Source organism: Caretta caretta, chromosome 27 (genome assembly GCF_965140235.1).
Source record: "Caretta caretta isolate rCarCar2 chromosome 27, rCarCar1.hap1, whole genome shotgun sequence".
NCBI classification, from domain to species: Eukaryota; Metazoa; Chordata; order Testudines; family Cheloniidae; genus Caretta; species Caretta caretta.
In genome coordinates, this window is record NC_134232.1 from 12357629 (window position 1) to 12380218 (window position 22590).

The window sequence follows — 22590 nt, forward strand, 5'->3', positions numbered from 1 at the left end:
AATAAACTATTTTGCATTTATAAAAGTACCTTGGTACTAGTGCCAGAGACAAAGAAAGTGAAACTGACCTGCCTAATTTCATTGTCCAAGTTGAATAACCTGCAAAATCTAAATAAGATTAATGAACAGCATAATGAAAATAAAAGTATAGCATTGATTCAGATCTCAGTTATGTTGGTGTAAATCAGGAGTTGTTCCATTGAAGAGATAGTGGAGTTACTCTGGTATATAAGGTCAGAATCACACCCCATGTTTTTGAAAATTCTTTCTGTTTTAATAATCTAATATACTATTAGTAACACAGAGAAGGAAATCTTTAAAAATATACTTATATGCCTATTATTCTGATAGTGTCCATTAAACAATGCAGAATAAAATACTATTCCCATTATGCTTAGAAGTTTGCATAACACCACCAACAATCCTTTGCCCTTTTTATTTTGAAAACAAAGCAGTCCAAAAAGTTTTTTTGTTAAGTATTAACATTGTATTCCATGCAGATAATCAATAGTAAATACATTGCATTAAAAGACAGCTAAAGTGCCTTTAGTCCCCACAAATAGTCCAGTTGTGCTGTAAATTCAAGTATGTGGAAAGTAGGCAGTTACTAAGAGAGAAAATATTTTGGAGCCAGGTCCTGCTCCCATTGAAATAAAATGGGTTTGGCCACTGATTTCAGCAGGAGCAGAAACAAGCCCTTGTTTTGTTTGTCTTTAATAAAGCCTATTGTATATTTTCCCAACTGCTGAATGCACAGAGAAGTGATCAATTAATATATGCCCTGATGTTGTTCTCCATTTCAGTACAAGCAGCACCGCTACACTCTAACAACATGATCAACAGTTGCCACAAACTGCAAGGGCGCTGTCCTTAAAAAGACACATTGGGGTTGGCATTAGCGGTTGGTTGTATTTTGTATCTTGCTGTAACCAGCAGAGCAATTGACTGAGCACAGCTACCAGCCCTAGCCCATTTTATAGCTATAAAATACACAGATCAATATACACATGTACATTATACAATTTGCTTCTGAGGAAGCCCAGCCAAAGTGTTCACCCAGATCTAAACTGAAAACTTCAGAACATGGCTATAGAAGCCAGGTGATATAAAGACCTTCTTCACCCAGGTGCTTCTAGGCACACAGTTGGCATTCCTTCCTATAACTTTGCACGTGAGAATGGCAGGATTAGCCTGCATCTCCAAATCTGAGTTATGCTGATGGCCTTCTATTTGGTCCCTGCTCCATTTCTTTGAACGATGGTGCAGTACTTGTAGGTTGGCAGTGAGAATCCTTCACAACTGCCCTGTAGAGTAGGATACAGAGCTGTTCTATTGTGAAGCCACATGCAATGAAAACTAGAGACTATGCATGCTGAAAGGTTGATCCCTATTGATTCCACTGACCCAAAGTGGTCTTAGAGCTCCCAGAACCAGACCTCACTACCGAAGAATGCCTGGGATCACTTGTTTTCTTCTATCCCACACTCATGCTCCTATATTTTACCAATAAGCATTTAATTCTGGAATTAACGCTGCCAACTAACTCCTTTCTGTGTCTTATGGGCACATGAATCATGGGCAACGTAGGGGCTTTTACATGGACTTGGGCCAAATGGCCTCACCTGACATTAAGGGCTAGCCGATGCAGCTGTGCTGCTGTAACACATCTGGTGAAGACTCTCTATGCCGATGGGAGAGAGCAATCTCTCTGGCATAATAAAACTACCTCCACAAGAGGCGTTAGCTATGGTGGCTTCTCCCACAGACAACAGCGCTGTCCACACCAGTGCTTAGATCGGTGTAACTTATGTCCCTCACGGGGGTGGGTTTATTCACATTCCTGAGTGACATAAGTTATACCAACATAACATGTAGTGTAGAGAAGCCCAAGGTTCCAAAGAAATGCAGGGAAGCACATGCCCCTGGGAACTCACATTGTTTTAACACTTCAAGGGTTAATTCTGAGTTGTCCAGAAAAATCTTAGCTAGCTGAACTGCCTGGGTGATACCAAATATGTTGGAATAAATTGGAGTTCAGATAATTGGCAGTCAATAGACAAGGATTCAGCCTCAGGCAGACACAGAAAGGGAGGTTTGGATAACAGGAGTTCAAATCATCAGGATTCCACAGCACACTGTTTTCTCTGTGTTGGTGATTTCCTTCTTTAGCCCCTCTGTGGTCCACTCATGACTCTAGATCCAACCACAACAACTAGGTGATGTTGGCTTAGAAAGTAGAGTCTGCTCACATCTGTCTCTAGGGGACAAAGGAGAAGGCAGCTGATACTGGAACATTGTACTGCATCTCCGCTCTCTCAGAACATTGACACAGGAGCCCACAATAGCTAGGTGAAGGGGTGAATAATGGAGAATTGCACTCCAGTTCAGTCTCCTTCTAGGAGAGAGAGCGGAAGAGGAGGTATCAGGTGCTAGCACACTGCACTACCTCTCAGCTGACCACAGAGAATGATCTCCATATGGTGAGACAGCAGATCCTCTTCTCCTCAAATGTGGGGTGAAGTATTGTACAGTCAGAGACAGGGACTGACAATTATAGGTTAAAACTTATCAAAACCTACCAAAGAAAAATTTAAAATTCAGTTTTGATAAATTCCTAGCATTTACAATTTTTGCAGTTTTGATAATTATTTATGGACACCCCAAGCATTCCAGTGTCGCTGAGAAGTCATGCTCAGCAAAGTGGAGCTCTGGAAGGGTCTGATTGTTTCCTATAGTTCAAGGAGAACCATATTTTTAACACCGAATAAAGCTTTTTGCTCCTTGAAAATTAGCCATAAATTTACCTAAAAATAAACATAAAAATTGCAAATATTAAAAAGATGAAAACCAGAAAGCATGGTCATAGCATAATCAATAATGAATTTTTTCTGTTCACTGCTGGGAAATTAGGAACATTGCCTTAATAGATAATACTGATTGTTCATTTAATGATTAATCTGATATCCAGTCTATGACAGATCCCAGTATCAGATGCCTGCATGGAAGAAACCGCTTAGTGGGCTACTATGAAATAACTGCCCATAAGGAAAGTTTCTTCCTGACCACAGGCATTCAGACCACAGGCCTTTGGCTTATGCCCTGAAGCATGACAGTTTATTATATAACTTACACATTTTTATCCTACTTAACACAATTTTGCATGTTTTAATTCTCCATCTAAATGTCTAATCCTTTTTTGAACCCTACTAAGATCTTGGCTGCAATAATTTTTGTGGCAGTGAGTTACATGGGTTAATTATGCATTGTGTAAAGTATATTTGCTTTACATTTGGACTCTTTCACAATCACTGGATGTCCTCTTGTATTATGAGACAAGTAAACAGAAGTACCCAACTGACCTTTTCTTTGCCAGTTAATATTCTGTATAAATCTAACAGGTGGAAAAAATGTGATTATTTTATAAAGAGATTGAAATCTCCTACCAGATTATAACCATTTTAATAAAGGCCAGATTTATGGTATACACTACATCAGTGGTTCTCAAAGCTGGTCCACCGCTTGTTCAGGGAAAGCTCCTGGTGGGCCGGACCGGTTTGTTTACCTGCCGCGTCCGCAGGTTTGGCTGATCGCGGCTCCCACTGGCTGCGGTTCACCACTCCAGGCCAATGGGGGCTGCGGGAAGCGGCGTGGGCCAAGGGACGTGCTGGCCGCCCTTCCCACAGCCCCCATTGGCCTGCAGCAGCGAACCGCAGCCAGTGGGAGCCGCAATCAGCCGAACCTGCAGACGCGGCAAGTAAACAAACTGGTCCGGCCTGCCAGGGGCTTTCCCTGAACAAGCAGCAGACTGGCTTTGAGAACCACTGCACTACATGACAGTGTTCCTTTAAACTTATTCGACTGAGGGCAAGAGGAGAGAAATCAACCTTCTAGCTCAAGATCCTGCTTGGAGCTAAAGTTTATCTTCTAAATATCCCTAGAGAGAGAATGTCTGGGCTGATGGCCCATAAAAACTTGGCATGGTTCTGCCTGACTTACCCTGTTTGAGCATTTTGGTGTCTTCATGACATAATCAGATGCACCAAAAGCTTCCCTAGTGGCTAAGTCTGAAGAAGTATAAGCCAGGGTCTAAATGCCACCCAGCATCCATATTTATCCTTAATGGCTATATAAATTCAGCCCATGAGACTGAAAACATTAATTAGACAGACCCTGCCTTTGGCAGTAATCACCGCCAGTGACAGCTGAACCAGCCAGTAGATAAAATATGCACCAAACATGACATCAGAATAAATAGACAAGGACCATGAAAAAACAACACAACAAACTCACCCTGTTTCTTCTGGGAATGCAAATAGCACTTCACACCAGCTTTTGGAGTTTGTTTGGGTGTCTGTCTTTCCTTAATTTTGGGCCCACTCCTGCTCCAGTTGGAGTCAATGGGAGTTATTCAACTGGGTTCAAAGGGAGCAGGATAGAGCCTTTATTTTCTGTAGATTAGTCTTTGGTTCTGACCGCAAAGGATAAGAAAAAGAAAACCTCTAGAGATCTAATGCTAAAGTCCTTACTCAGGGCCAGAATGTGATACCAGTGAAAATCCCCAGTAGAGGCCTCATCTAAAGCCAACTGAAGTAAATTGAAAGACTCCCATTGACTGCAATGGACTTTGGATCAGGCTTTAGATGCATTGATTCCAATAGAGTTACTCAGGATTTATGACAGTGCAACTGAGTTCAATCTCTAGATCTCTGTCCTCACAAGATGAAACTTCCATTGACTTCAGTGAAAAATTTGCTTGAGTTTACTTCAGGTTTTAGCTCTGGGAGAACAACATTTTCCATAATGCTCTTTCCCCACCCTCTCCCATTGTAATCTGATCTGGTTTGGCGGCTGTGATGAGAGTAGAAGACAACCTGGGTTTGGAGGAAGGGATCTGAGGTCTCTCATCCACCACTACATCTCCCTCAGGGGCATCAGCAAAATAATGTGACTGACCAGAAAGGACAGGTGATTGGAGAAGTGCCACTGAAGGTGAATCCTTTACAGGGCATGAGCCTTAGAACGGCCAGATCTTCTTTGCTCCCTGGACAGAGGGGGAGAGCTATTAGCCTGAAGGAGAGACGGGTAGGGTTCGAAGCAGTGGGGTGGAATGATGAGTGGAGGAGGAAAGGATGCGGGCCCAGATTGGGAACTGCTCATCTTAGATGCCTGAGGGGGAAGGGAAGAAGTCAACACTACACAAAAAACCCCTAACTCAACTACAGCTTTCCCTACTGACACCCCCAGGGCTCTGGCACCAAACTGCAGGCAGACTGATGTCATAATGCACTGCCCCTGCTTCAGGCTCTGCTGTTCCCAGAGGAGTCCTGCAGAGTCGCATCTTTGCATTGCCCTGATTCGTTCTTTTTCAATGCTCCATTGGGTCTTTTGCCTCTGGTTCCTGTTCCTTTCCCGACAGAGGAGAGAGTTTGCAGTAGAATAACAGGAGACTCTAACCCTGAAGACAAGGGAGGTTGTGGGGGCGGGGAAGGAAAAGGAATGTGCTCAGCACTGTTCTGCTTCCACAAAGCCCTCCTTCTCATGGCCAGCAGGATCCACCTCAGAGTATGTTGTGTGGTTGGTGTGGTTTCGGAACTTCATGGCTGGCCAGTGGTGTGGTCTCCGCTGTGGACAAAGATACGAGTGCATTAAAAGCTAAGGAAGAGGCTTTAATTTGGGGCATGCTGGGAAGTTTGAAACCCAGACCTGAAACAACAACATTTAACCTATACAAGAACCCATCCTTATTAAAAGGCAACTTCCTGCCTTAAGAGACCACTCCATATGCCACGGAGTGCCCTCCTTCTCTAAGAGAAGTCCTATTTTCATTAACCAGCTGACTTGTGTAGATCTGCGATCACTTAGGACAGGTTTCATTGTATTCATATTCCCCAGTGCTGGAACACTATTGCAGGAAAAGCTGAGGACACGTCTATGCTACGGGAGCAATAGCAGCAGACCACAACGCTGCAGTGCTACAGCCCCGTAGCACAGACGCTTCCTACATCACAGAAAGGTTTTTCCCCATGGATGTAGGTCATCCACCTCCCTGAGAAGTGGTAGCTAGGTCAACAGAAGAACTCCTCCACTGACCTAGCCATACCTAAACTAGGGTTAGATCAGCTTAACTGCCGTGCTCAGGGGTGTGAAAACATAGCTAGGTCAACCTACTTTAAGTGTAGACCAGGCCTTAATCCAGTGTCACACCACTACAGTCCAGTAGGCTAATACTATTGCCTAAAAGGCAAACTCCAATGCATTAACCACTTAACAGGATTAAAGTGGGGAGAGAGAAGAAATGAGGACTTTGGTGAAATCAGGCCTCAGGTCCTCCAGAAAGAAAGGACTGTTCAGTGGTTAGAGAACTAGCTTGGACTTGGGAATACCCAGTTCAATTCCCTACTCTGCCATAGATTTCCTGTGTGACCTTGCACAAGTTACTTAGGCCCAGATCCAAAAAAGGTATTTAGGCTCCTATTTCCCATTGAAATCAATAGAAGTCAGAAGCCTAAATCCCTTTGAGGTTCTGGGTCTTAGCCTCTATGGCTCAGTTCCCTGTCTGTACAATGTGGATAATAGTACTGCCCTGCTTCATGGGGGGAGTTGTGAGGATAAATGCATTAAACAATTGTGAGGCACTCAGCTACTATGACAGGTTTCAGAGTAACAGCCGTGTTAGTCTGTATTCGCAAAAAGAAAAGGAGTACTTGTGGCACCTTAGAGACTAACCAATTTATTTGAGCATAAGCTCTCGTGAGCTACAGCTCACTTCATCGGATGCATACTGTGGAAACTGCAGAAGACATTATATACACAGAGACCATGAAATAATACCTCCTCCCACCCCACTCTCCTGCTGGTAATAGCTTATCTAAAGTGATCACTCTCCTTACAATGTGTATGATAATCAAGGTGGACCATTTCCAGCACAAATCCAGGTTTTCTCACCCTCCGCGCCCCCCCCCCGCACAAACTCACTCTCCTGCTGGTAATAGCCCATCCAAAGTGACCACTCTCTTTACAAAATGTATGATAATCAAGGTGGGCCATTTCCAGCACAAATCCAGGTTTTTTCACCCCCCACTTTTTTTTCCAAAAATCACACACACAAACTCACTCTCCTGCTGGTAATAGCTTATCCAAAGTGACCACTCTCCTATTCAGGGGACACCATCACAGGGCCTAATAACATCAACCACACTATCAGAGGCTCGTTCACCTGCACATCCACCAATGTGATATATGCCATCATGTGCCAGCAATGCCCCTCTGCCATGTACATTGGTCAAACTGGACAGTCTCTACGTAAAAGAATAAATGGACACAAATCAGATGTCAAGAATTATAACATTCATAAACCAGTTGGAGAACACTTCAATCTCTCTGGTCACGCAATTACAGACATGAAGGTCCCTATCTTACAACAAAAAAACTTCAAATCCAGACTCCAGCGAGAAACTGCTGAATTGGAATTCATTTGCAAATTGGATACTATTAATTTAGGCTTAAATAGAGACTGGGAGTGACTAAGTCATTATGCAAGGTAGCCTATTTCCCCTTGTTTTTTCCTCCCCTCCCCCCCCCCCAGACGTTCTGGTTAAACTTGGATTTATGCTGGAAATGGCCCACCTTGATTATCATACACATTGTAAGGAGAAAAGGAGTACTTGTGGCACCTTAGAGACTAACCAATTTATTTGAGCATAAGCTTTCGTGAGCTACAGCTCACTTCATCAGCTGTAGCTCACGAAAGCTTATGCTCAAATAAATTGGTTAGTCTCTAAGGTGCCACAAGTACTCCTTTTCTTTTTGCGAATACAGACTAACACGGCTGTTACTCTGAAACCTGTCATTGTAAGGAGAGTGGTCAGCTATTACCAGCAGGAGAGTGAGTTTGTGTGTGTATGGGGGTGGGGGGGTGAGAAAACCTGGATTTGTGCTGGAAATGGCCCACCTTGATTATCATGCACATTGCAGGGAGAGTGGTCACTTTGGATAAGCTATTACCACCAGGAGAGTGAGTTTGTTTGTGTGTATTTGGGGGGGGGGGGTGAGAAAACCTGGATTTGTGCTGGAAATGACCCACCTTGATTTTCATACACATTGTAAGGAGAGTGGTCACTTTGGATAAGCTATTACCACCAGGAGAGTGAGTTTGTGTGTGTGGTTTTTGAAAAAAAAAAGGGGGGGGGTGAGGAAACCTGGATTTGTGCTGGAAATGGCCCACCTTGATTATCATACACATTGTAAGGAGAGTGATCACTTTAGATAAGCTATTACCAGCAGGAGAGTGGGGTGGGAGGAGGTATTGTTTCATGGTCTCTGTGTATATAATGTCTTCTGCAGTTTCCACAGTATGCATCCGATGAAGTGAGCTGTAGCTCACGAGAGCTTATGCTCAAATAAATTGGTTAGTCTCTAAGGTGCCACAAGTACTCCTTTTCTTTCAGCTACTATGGTAAAAGGGTCCAGAAGACATCATAGGAAAGAGACAGACTGAGGAATAACAAGGGCTATCAGGAGAAAGGGTAGAAGCTTCCTGTTGCTCACCTCCCCCAAAATAGATTCCATGCTGGAATTAACCCACTCCTGACTGCCCCAGGTGTCTGTGAAAGCCAAGGAGTCATTTGCAAACAGCAGAGAGAGAACATCAGCGCCCCTGATTATTTGGAAATGAAAAATCTGCATTTAAAACATTCACACCATCAGTTACATCTTGGAGGATGGAACAGCATCTATTATTAAAGCCCGTCAGTTTTAATTTCCCAAACCCAACTCAAAAGGTACCAATCTCACCTTTGTTACAGCTCCAGTCCAGCTGAGCGCTGGGTCTGGAATCTGTGTGTTTTGAGCATTTGTGTCAGAGAGAGTGCGAAAGAGAGAAATAAAGTGTGAGTAACTGTGGGTGAGCATGTGAAAGTCTGTGACTGTGTGTGAATGAGTGAAAGAGAAAGGTTGTGAGAGAGTGAAAGAGAAAAGCTGGGTGTGAGTGAAAGAGAAAAAACCTGGGTTTCAGACATCAACAACTGGAAGCTGAAGATTAGCTGTGACTGTAGGACCATGAAAAGAAACACATAGATTTGAACTATATCAAAGGCCCCCTGCTGCTCCTCTCTTCCTGCTTCCCTAGATGCAGTATAAGTGCAAGGCAGCAAGGTTAATTGAAACATATCTGAATCAACCCTGCTGAGAGGATTCAGACTGCAACAAAATGTAACTTTAAATGCATGGTTGGTTCCCAAGTCCTAGGTGAGAGAGACTCATACTCCCTCCCCTGCTCCAGAAGTTTAGGATTCCCTGAGGGCAGCTGTACCTGGAGGTAAACTGGCTCTTTCTTATTCATGGCTCAGTACATCCAACTGCATGGCTCAGCATGCGGTGGCTGCACAAATCAATGTGAATGCTGAGGTTAGGCACCCCCATAAGAGAAGGAAATAGATTTAGAGGTCAGATCCTCAGCTGTGTAGCACCACTGAAGTCAATGGAGCCATGTTGATTTACTCCAGCTAAAGATCTGGCCCTCAGAGTCCATTTGAGTCAGTACTGAAGCCTGCTGGGGTCCCGCAAAGGACTTCATACAACAGGCCAGCAAAAGGCTGGGGGACTGGGACATGTCTCCCTCATTTCAGGTGGCTGCACCTCTGTTGACGATAGCAAAGGAAGAGAGAACCAGCCTGGGATGAGATCTGTCCACTCACCTCAATGAAGAACAAGGCAGCGTTGGAGGTGGGGTGGCTGCTGATGTAAATTACAGCAAGAATAATGGCTGCAATGAGCAGGATGGCCAGGACTATGCCCACGATGGTCCCGGTGTGAATCGGGGCTCCAGATGTCTTTGTGGGAAGGTCATTTCTCACTCCTGAAAAGGGGATCGTGACAGAAGATGGGAATGCAGGGAGAATGGCTGGGATCAGAGAGGCAGAGAAAGCACACAGAACTGGGAACAAGGGGAGAGACTTAGGCTTTGTCCACACTACCGTTTTTGTCAGGATAATTTACGTCGCTCAGGGGTGTGAATAAGCCCTAAACACCGGTGTGTTGGTGGGAGAGCTTCTCCTGCTGACATAGCTACCGCCGCTCGCTGGGGGTGGATTATTTAAATGGATGGGAGAGCTCTCTCCTGTTGGCTTAGAGTGGCTACACTAGAGAGCTTACAGCGGCACAGCAGTGAGGAGGACTTTGCCCACACTAGTATTCATCCTCAACAATGATATGGTGATGTGCATACCAGTGCCCATTGGTGATTACATTTGTCAGGCCTACTGAATACCTTCAGTTACATGGGATACACCTCGACTGTCCTGTGCATAGTGGTGGCAGCAAGTTGGGAAGCTTGGTGGAAAGGAAAGTCAGAGACAGTTCCCCCAGTGCTGCTGTTCTTGTGAAGCCAAGCATGTGGCTGGTTCATAGAGAGCAGAAGTGAGCTACTGTGACTATCAAGGAGATCTCTGTTAGTTCAACTGGTAGAGGCCCATGATTCAAGCTGAAGGATCTTCTACTACCGGCTTCCCAGTGCAGTGTGTGTGACTCACCTGCAGCCAATTAACTTATTACAGTGATGCTTGCAATACATTCCCCACATCCTGCTCTTGTGTTTTTTAACCCCAAAATAATTTAGATGAAGCAAACTGTCCCCCTGGGGAGTGGGGGAGTGGCTCCTGAATCCTACAATCCCTTTCAGAGGACGGCAGTATTTGGCTGGAGAGATGAATGAGCAAGAGCTCGCTCAGTCTATATTCCTCATGTACCAAGATGCTCATTCTGATGCAAACCCATTAGCCGTATGCTGCCTGGTGTTCTTAGCATATCGTGCCCACAGTCCCTTTCATTTCTTAGTCATGAATATTCAATTGCACAGAGGGGAGAAGCAAGCAGAGCCATGGAGGGTGATTCAGGTACAGATTAGTATTGACATTACCAGACATTCAAGGAGCAATTTGGCTGAAATTGAGAAGGTCTCAGATTTCAAAGGCTTTTTGGTTACAGAGGGCCTAATCCTGCACCTACGATAGTCAGTGGGATTTTATTATTAACCTCTATGAGCAACTTTAGCATAAGTGGGATGGACTTATGGTTTACATATACACCTTCCACAAATGTCCAGGGATGCTGGTGCCACAGTACTGACTGTGAACTATACATCACAGCAAGAAGCATTGTGACAGTCCTCAGACCCCAGTCGTAACAGCACTATGATAACCTAGACATCGGAGATGAACCATTGGCATAAAGGAAACAGAGAGAATCAGAGCTGGACTAATAGCAGTGCTGCTTTACAATATTAAGTTTTAAACATTCTCCTGAACTGTTGAGGAAACTCAAAGGCAACTCACCTGTGGGAATACATGGGGACCAGAGAGTGAAATGGATTATATAGAAAGTGAAAACTGATCAGCCTAGTTATCTGCCAGGGCTGAGAAATAGACAAATACAAACACACCGCTTCAGGGATAATCAGATTGTTCCAATTCTCTCAGTTTTTACCATCCCAAGGTAGTATTAGTAACCCAGGTGAGGATAACAGGATTCTGATCTTGCTTGCATCCCTTTAAATCTGGGGTTTTCTTGCCCTCTCCTTTGACTTACTATAACTAGCCAGAGAACAAGGTGAGTGAGGTAATATCTTTTGTTGGACCAACAGAAGCTGGTCCAATAAAAGATACTACCTCACCCACCTTTGTCTCTCTAATATCCTGGGACTGACACAACTGCAACACTTCACATAACTAACCAGTTCATTTGATTTCACATAACACATTCCCCTTAGGAAGAATCTGACTGGGTGATGAGAAGGTTAAAGACTTACCATCCCCTCCTGCAAACTGATTCAGCTTTGTGTCATCTGTAAGAGGGAAACAAAAGCAAGAAAAGGGTAGGAAAGTTAGTAGACCCTTATGGGGCTCTTCATTTTGTACACCACTACACCCCATATATAGTTCCGCCCCTAAAACATGCCTCTTTGTATTGCCCTGTTACAGTTAAGAGTAGTTTTACCTCATTCAGTTTGGTGGGGGGAAAAACACTCAGAAAACAAGACAAGACAATAGTGAAATGTCAGGGGTTTTGTTTACAGTCCCATTCAGTGCATGTGGCAATTGAAGTTCTTAATGAATCTCTCCTTAAATAAGCACTCTCAGCATGGAAGCACTGTGCGTAGTAATGAATGTATAAAGGATCAGGCCCTATGTTTGCGTGTGATGTGCAATCACACTCTTCTGATAGGAGTGGATAGGAATGGCAAAGGTTAGTTGATTCATGAGTGTGTGTGCACATGCATAATTCCCCAAAAGTCTAGATCTGGAAAATTCAGACCCGAATGAGGTAATCATTAATAATTAAGACTCTCTTTATATTTAATCTATGCCATTTGCTGCAACATGTCAGTGTACATTGCTAGCTCTCTGCTGACTCATATAGGTAAGGCAAGGATGTTAACCCAGAGTCCACTCCATGGGGGGCCAGAAATCCATTTCCACTTATTCTCTGCCTGGAAGGTAACACCATACAGATTGTAGGAGGCTCCCTGTCTGATATGAGCACCTATGAGACAGTCCATCAAAAATCCTGACCCAGATTTCTTTGCTGCTTAGCTTGGACTCTGTCTACCCCAGGCGCTGAAATAAATGACAGGACGCCAGCTAGTCAGCTGCATTCACATACGTCTCCACTGAGCAAAGCCAGGCTGGGTGGGGAAGATGCAAAGGGGTGCGTCCTGTTTTGCTTTGCTTCTCAGATAAAATTTGCTACCTCACACAGCTGGCTGCTTGTTTCTGTCCAAGATTACAAATTAATTTCATGCTTGAATGTGTCACAAAAAGCCTCTTGTTCTTCCAAGACTCAACCGTGAGTTGGAAAATCAGCTCAGTAGTTTTGTTTTTTCCCCCTTCCCTTAATTGCTCTTTTCAAAGTTGATCCGTCAGCGACGCACTCTCCATGCCCCCCATTCTCCATTGCTCAAGGACAATTACTCATGTTCCTTTCTATTTATTCTAATTAGCGTTTTGCATGAGGAACTATTAAACACTGAAATTGAAGTGATACCTGCCACGGACGGGAAGACATGGCCCATGTGTTAATAGGATTAATAGGGGTGTCCCAAAGGACTCTGGGCCTTTACTTGGGGCTTCTTAAACCATCCGATGAAGTGAGCTGTAGCTCACGAAAGCTTATGCTCAAATAAATTTGTTAGTCTCTAAGGTGCCACAAGTCCTCCTTTTCTTTATACCAGAGAGAATTCCATTCTTGGACCAGAAGGTAATGCACATGCCTATGGGTTTATTACCCACAATGTGATGACACCGCCAGCCATAGGTCGTCAGTGGGGATCAAACAGGGGATCTCTACTGCTTGAGCTAAAGTCCAGCAGGGTCCTTAACCTTTCATGGAGCATCCATTAGAAGGAGACAAAGTTCCGCACTGTGGTCTGGTGGGTTACACCAAGGGGAGGTTTTGGAGAAGAGTTTAAATCAAAACCCCAGACCCAAACAGACCCCAAACTAGAATGCTTGGATCATGACGGTGAGGAACTCTGTGGCTCCATGTCGAGAGAAGCTGGACCATGTTCAGAGATGAGTCTAGCATAACTTGCACTTTTTTCCAACCCTATCAAACGATGCATGTTATACCAGCTTGCTGTGCCTGCATGCCCCTTCACACGGGGGTTATTCATGATAGGAGAGTTTTATGGCTGCTCTGTAGTCACGTTTTGCCACCAGTGCAAGGCAGCTGCAATGCAGCTGTGAGTTCCCCTCCACGGGGAGGTCTCACCTATGCCACCTTCTAGATCATGCTGAATCTCTCCTCTCTCTATTCTCATCTTCCTTTTCTCTGCCCCACTCCTCCTCTCCTTGTGCCTACAGCTATAGGATTGGCTAGCCAGGAATGTTAACTACATTCTCTTGGATATGACTTCATCTCACTAGGCCTGGGAGGGAAAGATCTCTCCAGGGACAGACATTTGGGGCAATGTGCCTGGAGAGCACTGCTACTGCTTGCCCTTTAGCCCTGGGCTCGCTTCCCCTACCCCAGCTATTCACCCCATTCCCAGCTGCCGGTACCTTCCGTGGTGAGGCTGCCAATGAAAAGAGAGGAGGTAGTGACATCTTCATCAAATGACGTGAAGGGGCTGTTTGGGGACGGTGAGTAGTGGTCGCTCTCTGCCCAGTCCTCACAGGTCCTCTCGTCCGACTGAAAAGACAAATGGAGAAAGGCTACTATTCCCAGCAATCTTCCAGCAACAGGACCCCTTTGTGCCTAAATCAACCCAGCCAGTAAACTGGGCACAAAGCAGCGACTTTGAGGGTGTTGGGAGGGGGGAAACCAACAAGATGTATCACCAGAGCTGATCTTTCTTAGGCAAACCGATTCATTCAGGCAGTGTAGAGATAATTATACTAGCTAGGATTAAAATGGCAAGGGCTAAATATCTTCATGCTTCAGGGTGGATAATAATCATGCTCCAGAGGGTCAGGAAGAAATCTCCCCAATCAGATTGCACCTTCAGGTGCTTTATGGAGGCTTTTAGACCTTTCTCTGAAGCTTCCAGCATTGGCCAATGCCAGAGACAGGACACCAGATTAGAAGTACTGGTGTCTTCCAGTATAGCAAGAAGGTGGGATGCCAGATTACATGGGCCATTGATCATTCCTCTAAGGCAGGGAGGTGAGATACTTAACAAAATGGATCACTGTTTCTGGTGCAGCAGGGAGGGACGATACCAGACTAGATGGACCATTGGTCTGTTCCAGAATGGCAGTCCTTATGTTCTTATGGACCATGCAGAGCTCATAAGGAGTCTTCATCTCTGGAGGGCTGGGACATATGCCATTGTCTGAATCTCTTTTCCTTTGTTCTATGTCATAGGCAATTCAACCCTCTCTCTGTCTCAGGAGCTAAATGGCTACAAACAGGTCTGAGAACCAATTGTCTTAGTGGGAATTCCAGAGGCAGCCAAATCTCTCACCATGAGAGAGAGAGGTAGAGTAACCTGTGAGCAGAATCCACCTTTTCTGGGAAGCTGGGGGCCACTGACATCATCACACTGTCAGCCCAAGGGAAATAAGCCTTCCCTCGATCTCACCTCTTGGCCACAGCCATGTGACAGCCACTCCTCACGGTATCGGTCAAACCCACTGGAGCATCTACAGAGAGAAAGGATGTTACTCAGTGATGGGTGCATTCTCTTCTAGACACAGCTAGCAAAGGCAGCCAGGGTTTAGGCCACAATGGTCATGTGACCATCTTATGTGGGTGGCATTGCTTATCTCACACGTATGGTGGTAATCAGTGTGAGAACCCCAGGTGCTACCACGACGGGCATTATGTATAGATAATTGGACAAATACATATCTGAAATTAGCCAATTGCAGAGGACTGAAAAGAACAGATAGAAGGGGGTCCCGATGGACATTGGGATTCCAACACAGCTGTGCTGGAAGGACCCAAACTTTCCTCTTTCTGGAAGACAGAGAGGGGCAGGAAAATAGGACTATATACGTATATATACAGTGACTTTGAATTTCCGTCCTCTGGACTCTGCCAGGGGAAGGCCATGAACTCCGCAGTGTTTTTTCCAGCAACATCTGTACAAGAAAAGCAACATAATAATAATATTATACAGCACCAAGAAAACACCAGCTAGAGAATTCTCTGCAAAAACAGAGGGAACTGAGCAGAACTCTGACCTTAGGAAGGTCTCAGGGGATCACTGAAGGGTGAATCAAGGACTCAGCCAGTACAAGGCATCCACCCAAAGACAAGCAAGCTGAGCAGAAGGGGGCCTCTGGGGAATTCAGGTCCCACAGAGTTCCTAACCTCCACTGTGCTGAAATGTTGCTCCCATAGAAATTAGGAGCTCAGCAAGAGCAAAGATTCAATCCGTCCTAGCCAGGGAACAGACGAAGAAGAAGCATGGTCTTGTGGTTGAAGCACTACACTAGAACTTAGGGGACAGTTCAGTTCCTGGATGTGCTACCAGCTTCCTGTGTGATGGTGGACAAGTCATAGCAGGTGGGATTCTTCAAAGAGGATGAGCCCCTTTTGGAAGTCAATGAGACAGTGACCGACTAGCTTAGGTCCTCTCTACAGTCCCACCCTAAATCTCTCCATGCTGCAGCTTCCCCACATGTAAAATGGAGGAAATAATTCCCTTTCTCCCAGCCTTTGACTGTCTTGTCTATTTAGATTGTAAGCTCTTAGCGGGCCGATATGCATGTATGGCCCTGGGGACAAATGCCTCTCAACCAGGGCTTCTAGGTGTTACTGTAATACAAATAATAATAGTACAACTGAGCTTCAGTGAATTGGGGGTTGGAAGACCAGAGTTGCCTGCAACAATAATTAGAGATGGACTGCAAAAGGATTGCCATGAGCATCGGGGTTTCAGACCAGCCAGGACCCAGACCTGATCTGCCTTATTTGGGATTTGTTTTTACAACCAGCTTCACCCATCTCTCTCGCTGGTAATAACAGAAGATTTTCTCCTCTGAAGCCACTGACTGGGTGATGGTCATTTCAGAAGGAAACCCCATGGCTATGGGTTATGCTTCAGCCTCAGCCCAGTGGGAGGCAATGAATTGAGGATTGATGCCTGCCTAGTATGCTAGCTTGAGGGAGGGAGTCAGAGCCATTCGCTGCCCCAGCAGTGTCACACAGGTTCGCTTGAGACTGGAGATGGAGCTGTTGCACAAAGGGGAGAAAAGACACGAGCATGAGCCCTGGAGGACTATGATATAAAGCAGCGACAGAAAGGAGGAACACAGCTTCCCCCGGAGCCCTATCCCAGTCAGCCCCTCTCCGCCAGGGAGGCAGAATAGAGCCACCTCCTATCTAGAGTGCTGTTGGGAGTGGAGATGAAGAGGGCACCAGAGGGAATGCTGTCCCTGAGCAGCCAGGCATTTCCTTGGCATGAACATCACTACACAGAAGCAGCAGATCTGTGTTACTGGGTCTCCTCCCCTGCCACCAGCTCAAAATACATCCTATTTCACTGAAACCTCATTAAACTGCTGCATACTCCTCATTGCCATGCTGGCAAAAGGAGACGGCCTATTTAAATCCTGGGATGGCAGGCAGAGCCCAAAGACATCCCCCCATCCCCACCCCAGACGCTGACCACTCTGGAGACTGGAGACCGCTATTTACCCTCAGGACGGGCACAGCGGTGACAGGCAGGTTCCCCCATCAACATGCCTCACTCCTGACCCAAGGGGACCCTCAGCCCACAACTGTAGGGACCAGAGGGGAGTTCAGTCTCCGTGACCCATTCACCCGCCACATGTCCCTCCATCTGAAACCTAAAGTCAGCCCTGGGCAGCTCCCCTCCTTCCCTCACCGGCCTCTCTCTGCTGCTTGGAATCAGAGAAATGTAGGTCTGGAAGGGAATCTGAGAGGTCATCTAGTCCAGCCCACCCCCCACGCTGAGGCAGGATCAAGCATAGCCCATCCCTAGCTGGAGTTTGTCTGGCCTGATCTTAAAAACAGGGGAGGGCCAGGAGGATGGCAGCCCCTGCCACAGAAGGCTGCCTGGGTTGCAGAGCAGCAGGACCAGCAGGCAGAACTGCCTCATGCGGTAGAGCTGGGAGCTCAGCATTTACTCCTGGTCATGCCTGCTGAAGCTGCCAGCAAGGGGCCCTGTTGGTGCCAGTTACAGTGGTGGGGTATTTTTTGTGATGGGCAGCCCCCACCCCTTCCTCCCCCAGGCTGAATTCCTTTCTCACACGTTGCTCTCAGCTAATCTGTACTGGAGATGGGCCAGAGCCACAAAGTCCCGATGGAGAGCTGGGTGGGGTTTGATCCAGGGGTCCAGTTTGGCTCTGGATCCAGGTTAGGATTCCAAACCCATCCCAGTTGCTTCAGGGTATCAGATCCGTGGGGTTGCTTAGGCCCATGGCAGAGTTAGAGGCCAACAGTCCAGCACTGTGGAAGCCACTCTGGATTGGGACGCCACTGAAAGGAGAAGGTGCACAGCAGAAAGAGACAATATTTGACTCCAGGCTGGTATCCTCCTAATGAAGAGCAGACAGGAAAAAAGTTGGGGCTGGCCTTTCAGTCAGCCCTCTCTGATTCCTCCACTGGCCTCCTCCCCAGTTGGTAAATGGCATGTATTTTTCCCCAACTGAGCACTACTAAGGCCAGATTTCCAGAAATGCCTAATACCCATAAATCCAACGGAAACCAATGAGAGTTGCAGGCTGTCAGGACCTCTGTACTTTGTGCTAGATTCGGTTGCTCCCATCCACACTAGCAGGACAATTGTTTGCAATACTAGTTTATGGAAGGGGGACAGAAAGAAGGGGAACTGCCCTAATTGACATCTCACATCAAATGGAGTAGTGTTTCCAGTACAGACACAGCACAAGATTAAGAGATATTCTGATCTGCTAGTCTGCCCTCCTGTATAAACCAGGCCAGAGAACCTCAACCAGGGGTTCCTGCATCCAGCTCATAACTTCTGGTTGAGCAAGAGCAGACCTTTCAGAAAGACATCCAGTCTTGATTTAAAGACTTCAAGTGATGGGGAATCAATCAGGGTCCTAGGTAAATCATCCCAATGGTTAATTACCCTCTCTGACAAAATACGCATCTTATTTCTAGTCTGAACTTGTCTAGCTTCAGTTTCTGGCCATTGGATCTCCTTTGTCTGCCAGATTAAAGAGCCTTCTACTGTCCGAAACGTCAGGTACTTGTAGACTGTGATCAAGTCATCTCTTATCCTTAAGATTTGGACCACATTAGCACTTTCTTAACAAGAGCCACGTACAAACTCTAAAAAGAGGCTGACACTGTTACAGGTCTCAGTTTAGATTAGGCCCAAGGTTGCAACTTCCTCTGCCAGCTCTGGAAGCACTAGCATAACTAGGACCCAGAGAGGAAACCCATCTGAGTTACCTCTGCAGGACATGACACCAGCTACAGTTGAAAGTCAGCTCCGAGGTCACGCACACGTCACAGCTCTGATGCTGGAGACAGGCTGCAAGAAAAAGAAGAAATGTGCCAGCAACACACTATCATCAGGAGGATTGGTTACAAGGGAGCATACAGTCAAAGTTGGGAGGGGGCGTGGCCAAAGAAGACCATGGACAGATGAGCCTTTGCTCTGACTTCAGGCTGCCATGAGCTTGGAACTCAAGTCAGCAGCTTCTTAGCAGGAATGGGATGATAATATTTCAGCAAGGGACTCCCACCCAACTTAGCCTGAGATAAAACCCATCCCAGGCCTATGCTGTTTCCTATTTAGACACAGAGCTAAGGAGGGAGGGAACACAAACCGATTAAACTTCGATTGTTGACAGAGTCATTCATTTGTCATCCTCTCTGGGAAGGATCGTTTAACAGCATCCATCTTCTACCAGAAGCTAGCAAAGCATCCCAGCCTTCCCTTTGGCTGCAGAGTTTTAACAAAGCCTCCCCTGGGAGGCCCACCCATCCAGCACATCATGGCATAGTCCAGAGTTTAACCTTGGTTTAATACTTTACAGCACCAAGCACACATTTGGCTCTGCATTCATCCACTTCTGAGCCCCACATACCTCTCCCAGCAAATCTCTGTCCTGACTGCCAACCCCACTGCTACTCCAGCCCTGGGCTCCCCACACTCACAGCTCTGCCAAAGTCCCTCAATTCTGACCCACAGCTCCCCTGCTATCCCAGCCCTAGGTTCCCTACCCTACATTCCTCTGATACCCCTCAATTTTGACCTCCAACCCCACCCCCACACTCTGCTATTCCAGTCCTGGTCTTCTTCTTAGCAGAGAACGTGAACTTACACTGCAGTGGGGACAAGTGTCCTCCAGGGCCTCCCAGAGGATTCAGGGGGCCGGGGGTCTTCTCACCAGGGCCTGGGGCAAATTGCTCCATTTGCCCCCCCCCCTCCCCGGGAGGCCCTGGTGTCCTCTAGGGAGTAGACACAGCCCTGCCACGCTCATTCCACTTATGACCTAAATAGGGCTGAAACTCACATCTCCAGGAGGTACTTTCCCATCAGCTCTCAACTCCCCCAGCTGCCAGGGGAAAACAAAGCAGCTAGTCTTAGGATTTTTTTTTTTTTAAATCACAGAATCCTTATTTATGATCTGCTTTGCAGTAGCCATGCCTGCTGTTAAGATGGTTATAAAATACCCAGGCGATGCTGTTTAAATGCATAACCTTGGCATACTTGGGACAGGTTTATTCTCTGTCTGGTATTTATGTACTGCATGACATGTCTTCCTGTGTATGAGTGTCCTTGGTCCTTTGCCTGCCATTGTATCTATTTAACAGGATCGTTTGTGAATATCACAGGGGGAGGGCTGGTTATTTGTTCAAAGAGCACTCTCCACCTTGCTTTGAAAGGGTCTCGGGAACCAGGCTGCAATGCTTAGAATCGTTATCTGCAAGGGCGGGGGAACCATATGGCATGGAAGAGGAGTTGCTTCCCTTCTCTCCAGAGCTGGTGTTCAAATACAGATTCGCATCACAGGCACACTGAATCCATGTCTACACTACAGCAGAGATGTGTTGGTCAGGGGTGAAGAGGTGGGATCCCTGACCAACAGAGCTATGCTTGCAAAGGCCCCTGATGTAGATGTAGTTATACTGACATGTCTTCCTGTGTATGAGTGTCCTTGGTCCTTTGCCTGCCATTGTATCTATTTAACAGGATCGTTTGTGAATATCACAGGGGGAGGGCTGGTTATTTGTTCAAAGAGCACTCTCCACCTTGCTTTGAAAGGGTCTCGGGAACCAGGCTGCAATGCTTAGAATTGTTATCTGCAAGGGCGGGGGAACCATATGGCATGGAAGAGGAGTTGCTTCCCTTCTCTCCAGAGCTGGCGTTCAAATACAGATTCGCATCACAGGCACACTGAATCCATGTCTACACTACAGCATAGATGTGTTGGTCAGGGGTGAAGAGGTGGGATCCCTGACCAACAGAGCTATGCTTGCAAAGGCCCCTGATGTAGATGTAGTTATACTGGCAAAACTGAGCTTGTACCAGTTTAGCTTGCTAGGGAGGGAGCTGGAATAAGCTATACTAGCAAAAGCTGCATCCACACCAGGAGAGCAATAAGGCTGTACCCCCAGCAAAACATTCCTGCTGTAGACATGGTCTCAGCTCTTGTGAATGTCTGTCAACACAAACTGATGTGACTAGCCTGGCTGGAATGAGAACAGCAGGGGTGCTGCAAACTGAGGTGGACAGACATCAGTGCTGACTGGCTGGCAATTGGAGTAGCGGGGGGGCGGGGGGGAGAGATGCTGCAGCTCAGGGTAAGATGTGAAGGTTAGGGAGGAGAAACATTGGCAGAGCTAGATGGGAGGGATGGGACTGAAGAACAAGGGGAGGGGGATTGCAGCTTAGGATCGTGGTACATAAGAGCGGGGGAAGATGGCATTGTGTCTGTTGTTCTCACTCACTTCAGGACTGCAAAACTAGTCAGAAGGTGTGTTATTGGTCCCCCTAGATTTATCCCTTCACCCATTCCCACACCACGGCAGTGTTGCTGCCATCCGCTTCCCAGCTCTGCTACAAAGCAGCCCCAATGGTGCTAGGCTCTTGGGAATTGCTATGGGGTGGGACCGAATCCAGGCAGCAATTGCAGCTCCATAAACACAGAGGTCAGCAGGCATCAAATCAGGGATCTTCAACCCCAAAATATATGCCTGTGGCTGTAACCAAATGAGTTGGGCAGCAGACAGCGTATGACTCACTGGGCAGTGGGGTGAACTCCACGGCCGACACGCTGGTGACCTTGCTGGTGTCCAGCTCCACGCGGTGGTACTCGTAGATCGTCCTGCGGCGAGACTCTGCAACAGCAAGGGGCCACATCAGACAGAGGCACAAGCCCATTTTATCCCACCTGCTCCCCACTCCCCAACCCAGATGGACTTGGCTGCTGACCTGTGGGGTGGTGAAGTGACTCAAAGAACCTGGGCTCATCCTGGGAATCGAGTCAGGGATGGGGAAGGGTCCCCGAATCCCTGGGGTGGGGAGTGGCAAATTCCTAGCTGAAATGCTAATGTGGGCAGCTGAGGCCCAGGGCCATCACTACAGGAGCGAACCAGTGCGCAGGTGCTGGGAGGGGAGTGGGAAAAAGAGGGATGCTGGGAGGGAAGGCAGAGGAGGAGTGCTGGTGGAGGGGGAAGGGGTGTCCTCCATGTTCTCCCTGCTTCACACTAGGAGGAGTTTGGAACTGTCTGTCCTGTCTCCATCCTCCCCAACACCCACAAACTCCTGAAACCAACATGATCTGGTTCTGCATCATTCTCAGGACGCATGGGGCATGACTCCAAGCCTCCCCCACACCCATAGCTCCCCTTTTCAGGAGGCACCAGCCTCCTGTTTCCTATCCCAACATGCTTCCAGTGCTGCTTGTCCCTTGCTCCCCTCACTCTGCCTTTTTGCCTCCCCTTCAGTCTAGCAGCCAGAGCAGGGGGGTCCAGAACCCAGGACACTTGGGGTCTCTCCCTGGCTCTGCCACTGACTGGCTGGATGACCTCGGCCAAGTCACTTTACCTCTCTGGGCTTGTGGCCCTGGAGTGCCAATGCTGACTATCCCTCCAACTGTGTGCATGCATGTGTGTGTGTGTGCGCGCACATGCGTGAGCCTGCCT

General features: G+C 46.9%; 1 protein-coding gene across 5 annotated transcripts in view; it reads right to left on the minus strand.

Annotated features, from left to right (window-relative positions):
• Window positions 1-3771: 3771 nt before the first annotated feature.
• Window positions 3772-22590, minus strand: part of PLXDC1 (plexin domain containing 1) — a 50498-nt gene continuing 31679 nt past the window's right edge. For 4 of the 5 annotated variants that reach the window (XM_048830476.2, XM_048830475.2, XM_075123617.1 and 1 more), the window contains 7 exons: window positions 21688-21783; window positions 18886-18967; window positions 15077-15137; window positions 14055-14184; window positions 11804-11839; window positions 9696-9856; window positions 3772-5622 (listed from right to left, as the gene is read on the minus strand). In XM_048830476.2, the coding sequence (XP_048686433.2) occupies window positions 5503-5622; window positions 9696-9856; window positions 11804-11839; window positions 14055-14184; window positions 15077-15137; window positions 18886-18967; window positions 21688-21783 (686 nt within the window). In that variant the 3' untranslated portion in view covers window positions 3772-5502. The remainder of the gene's footprint in view (window positions 5623-9695; window positions 9857-11803; window positions 11840-14054; window positions 14185-15076; window positions 15138-18885; window positions 18968-21687; window positions 21784-22590) is intronic. The other variant, XM_048830477.2, reaches the window with a different exon arrangement.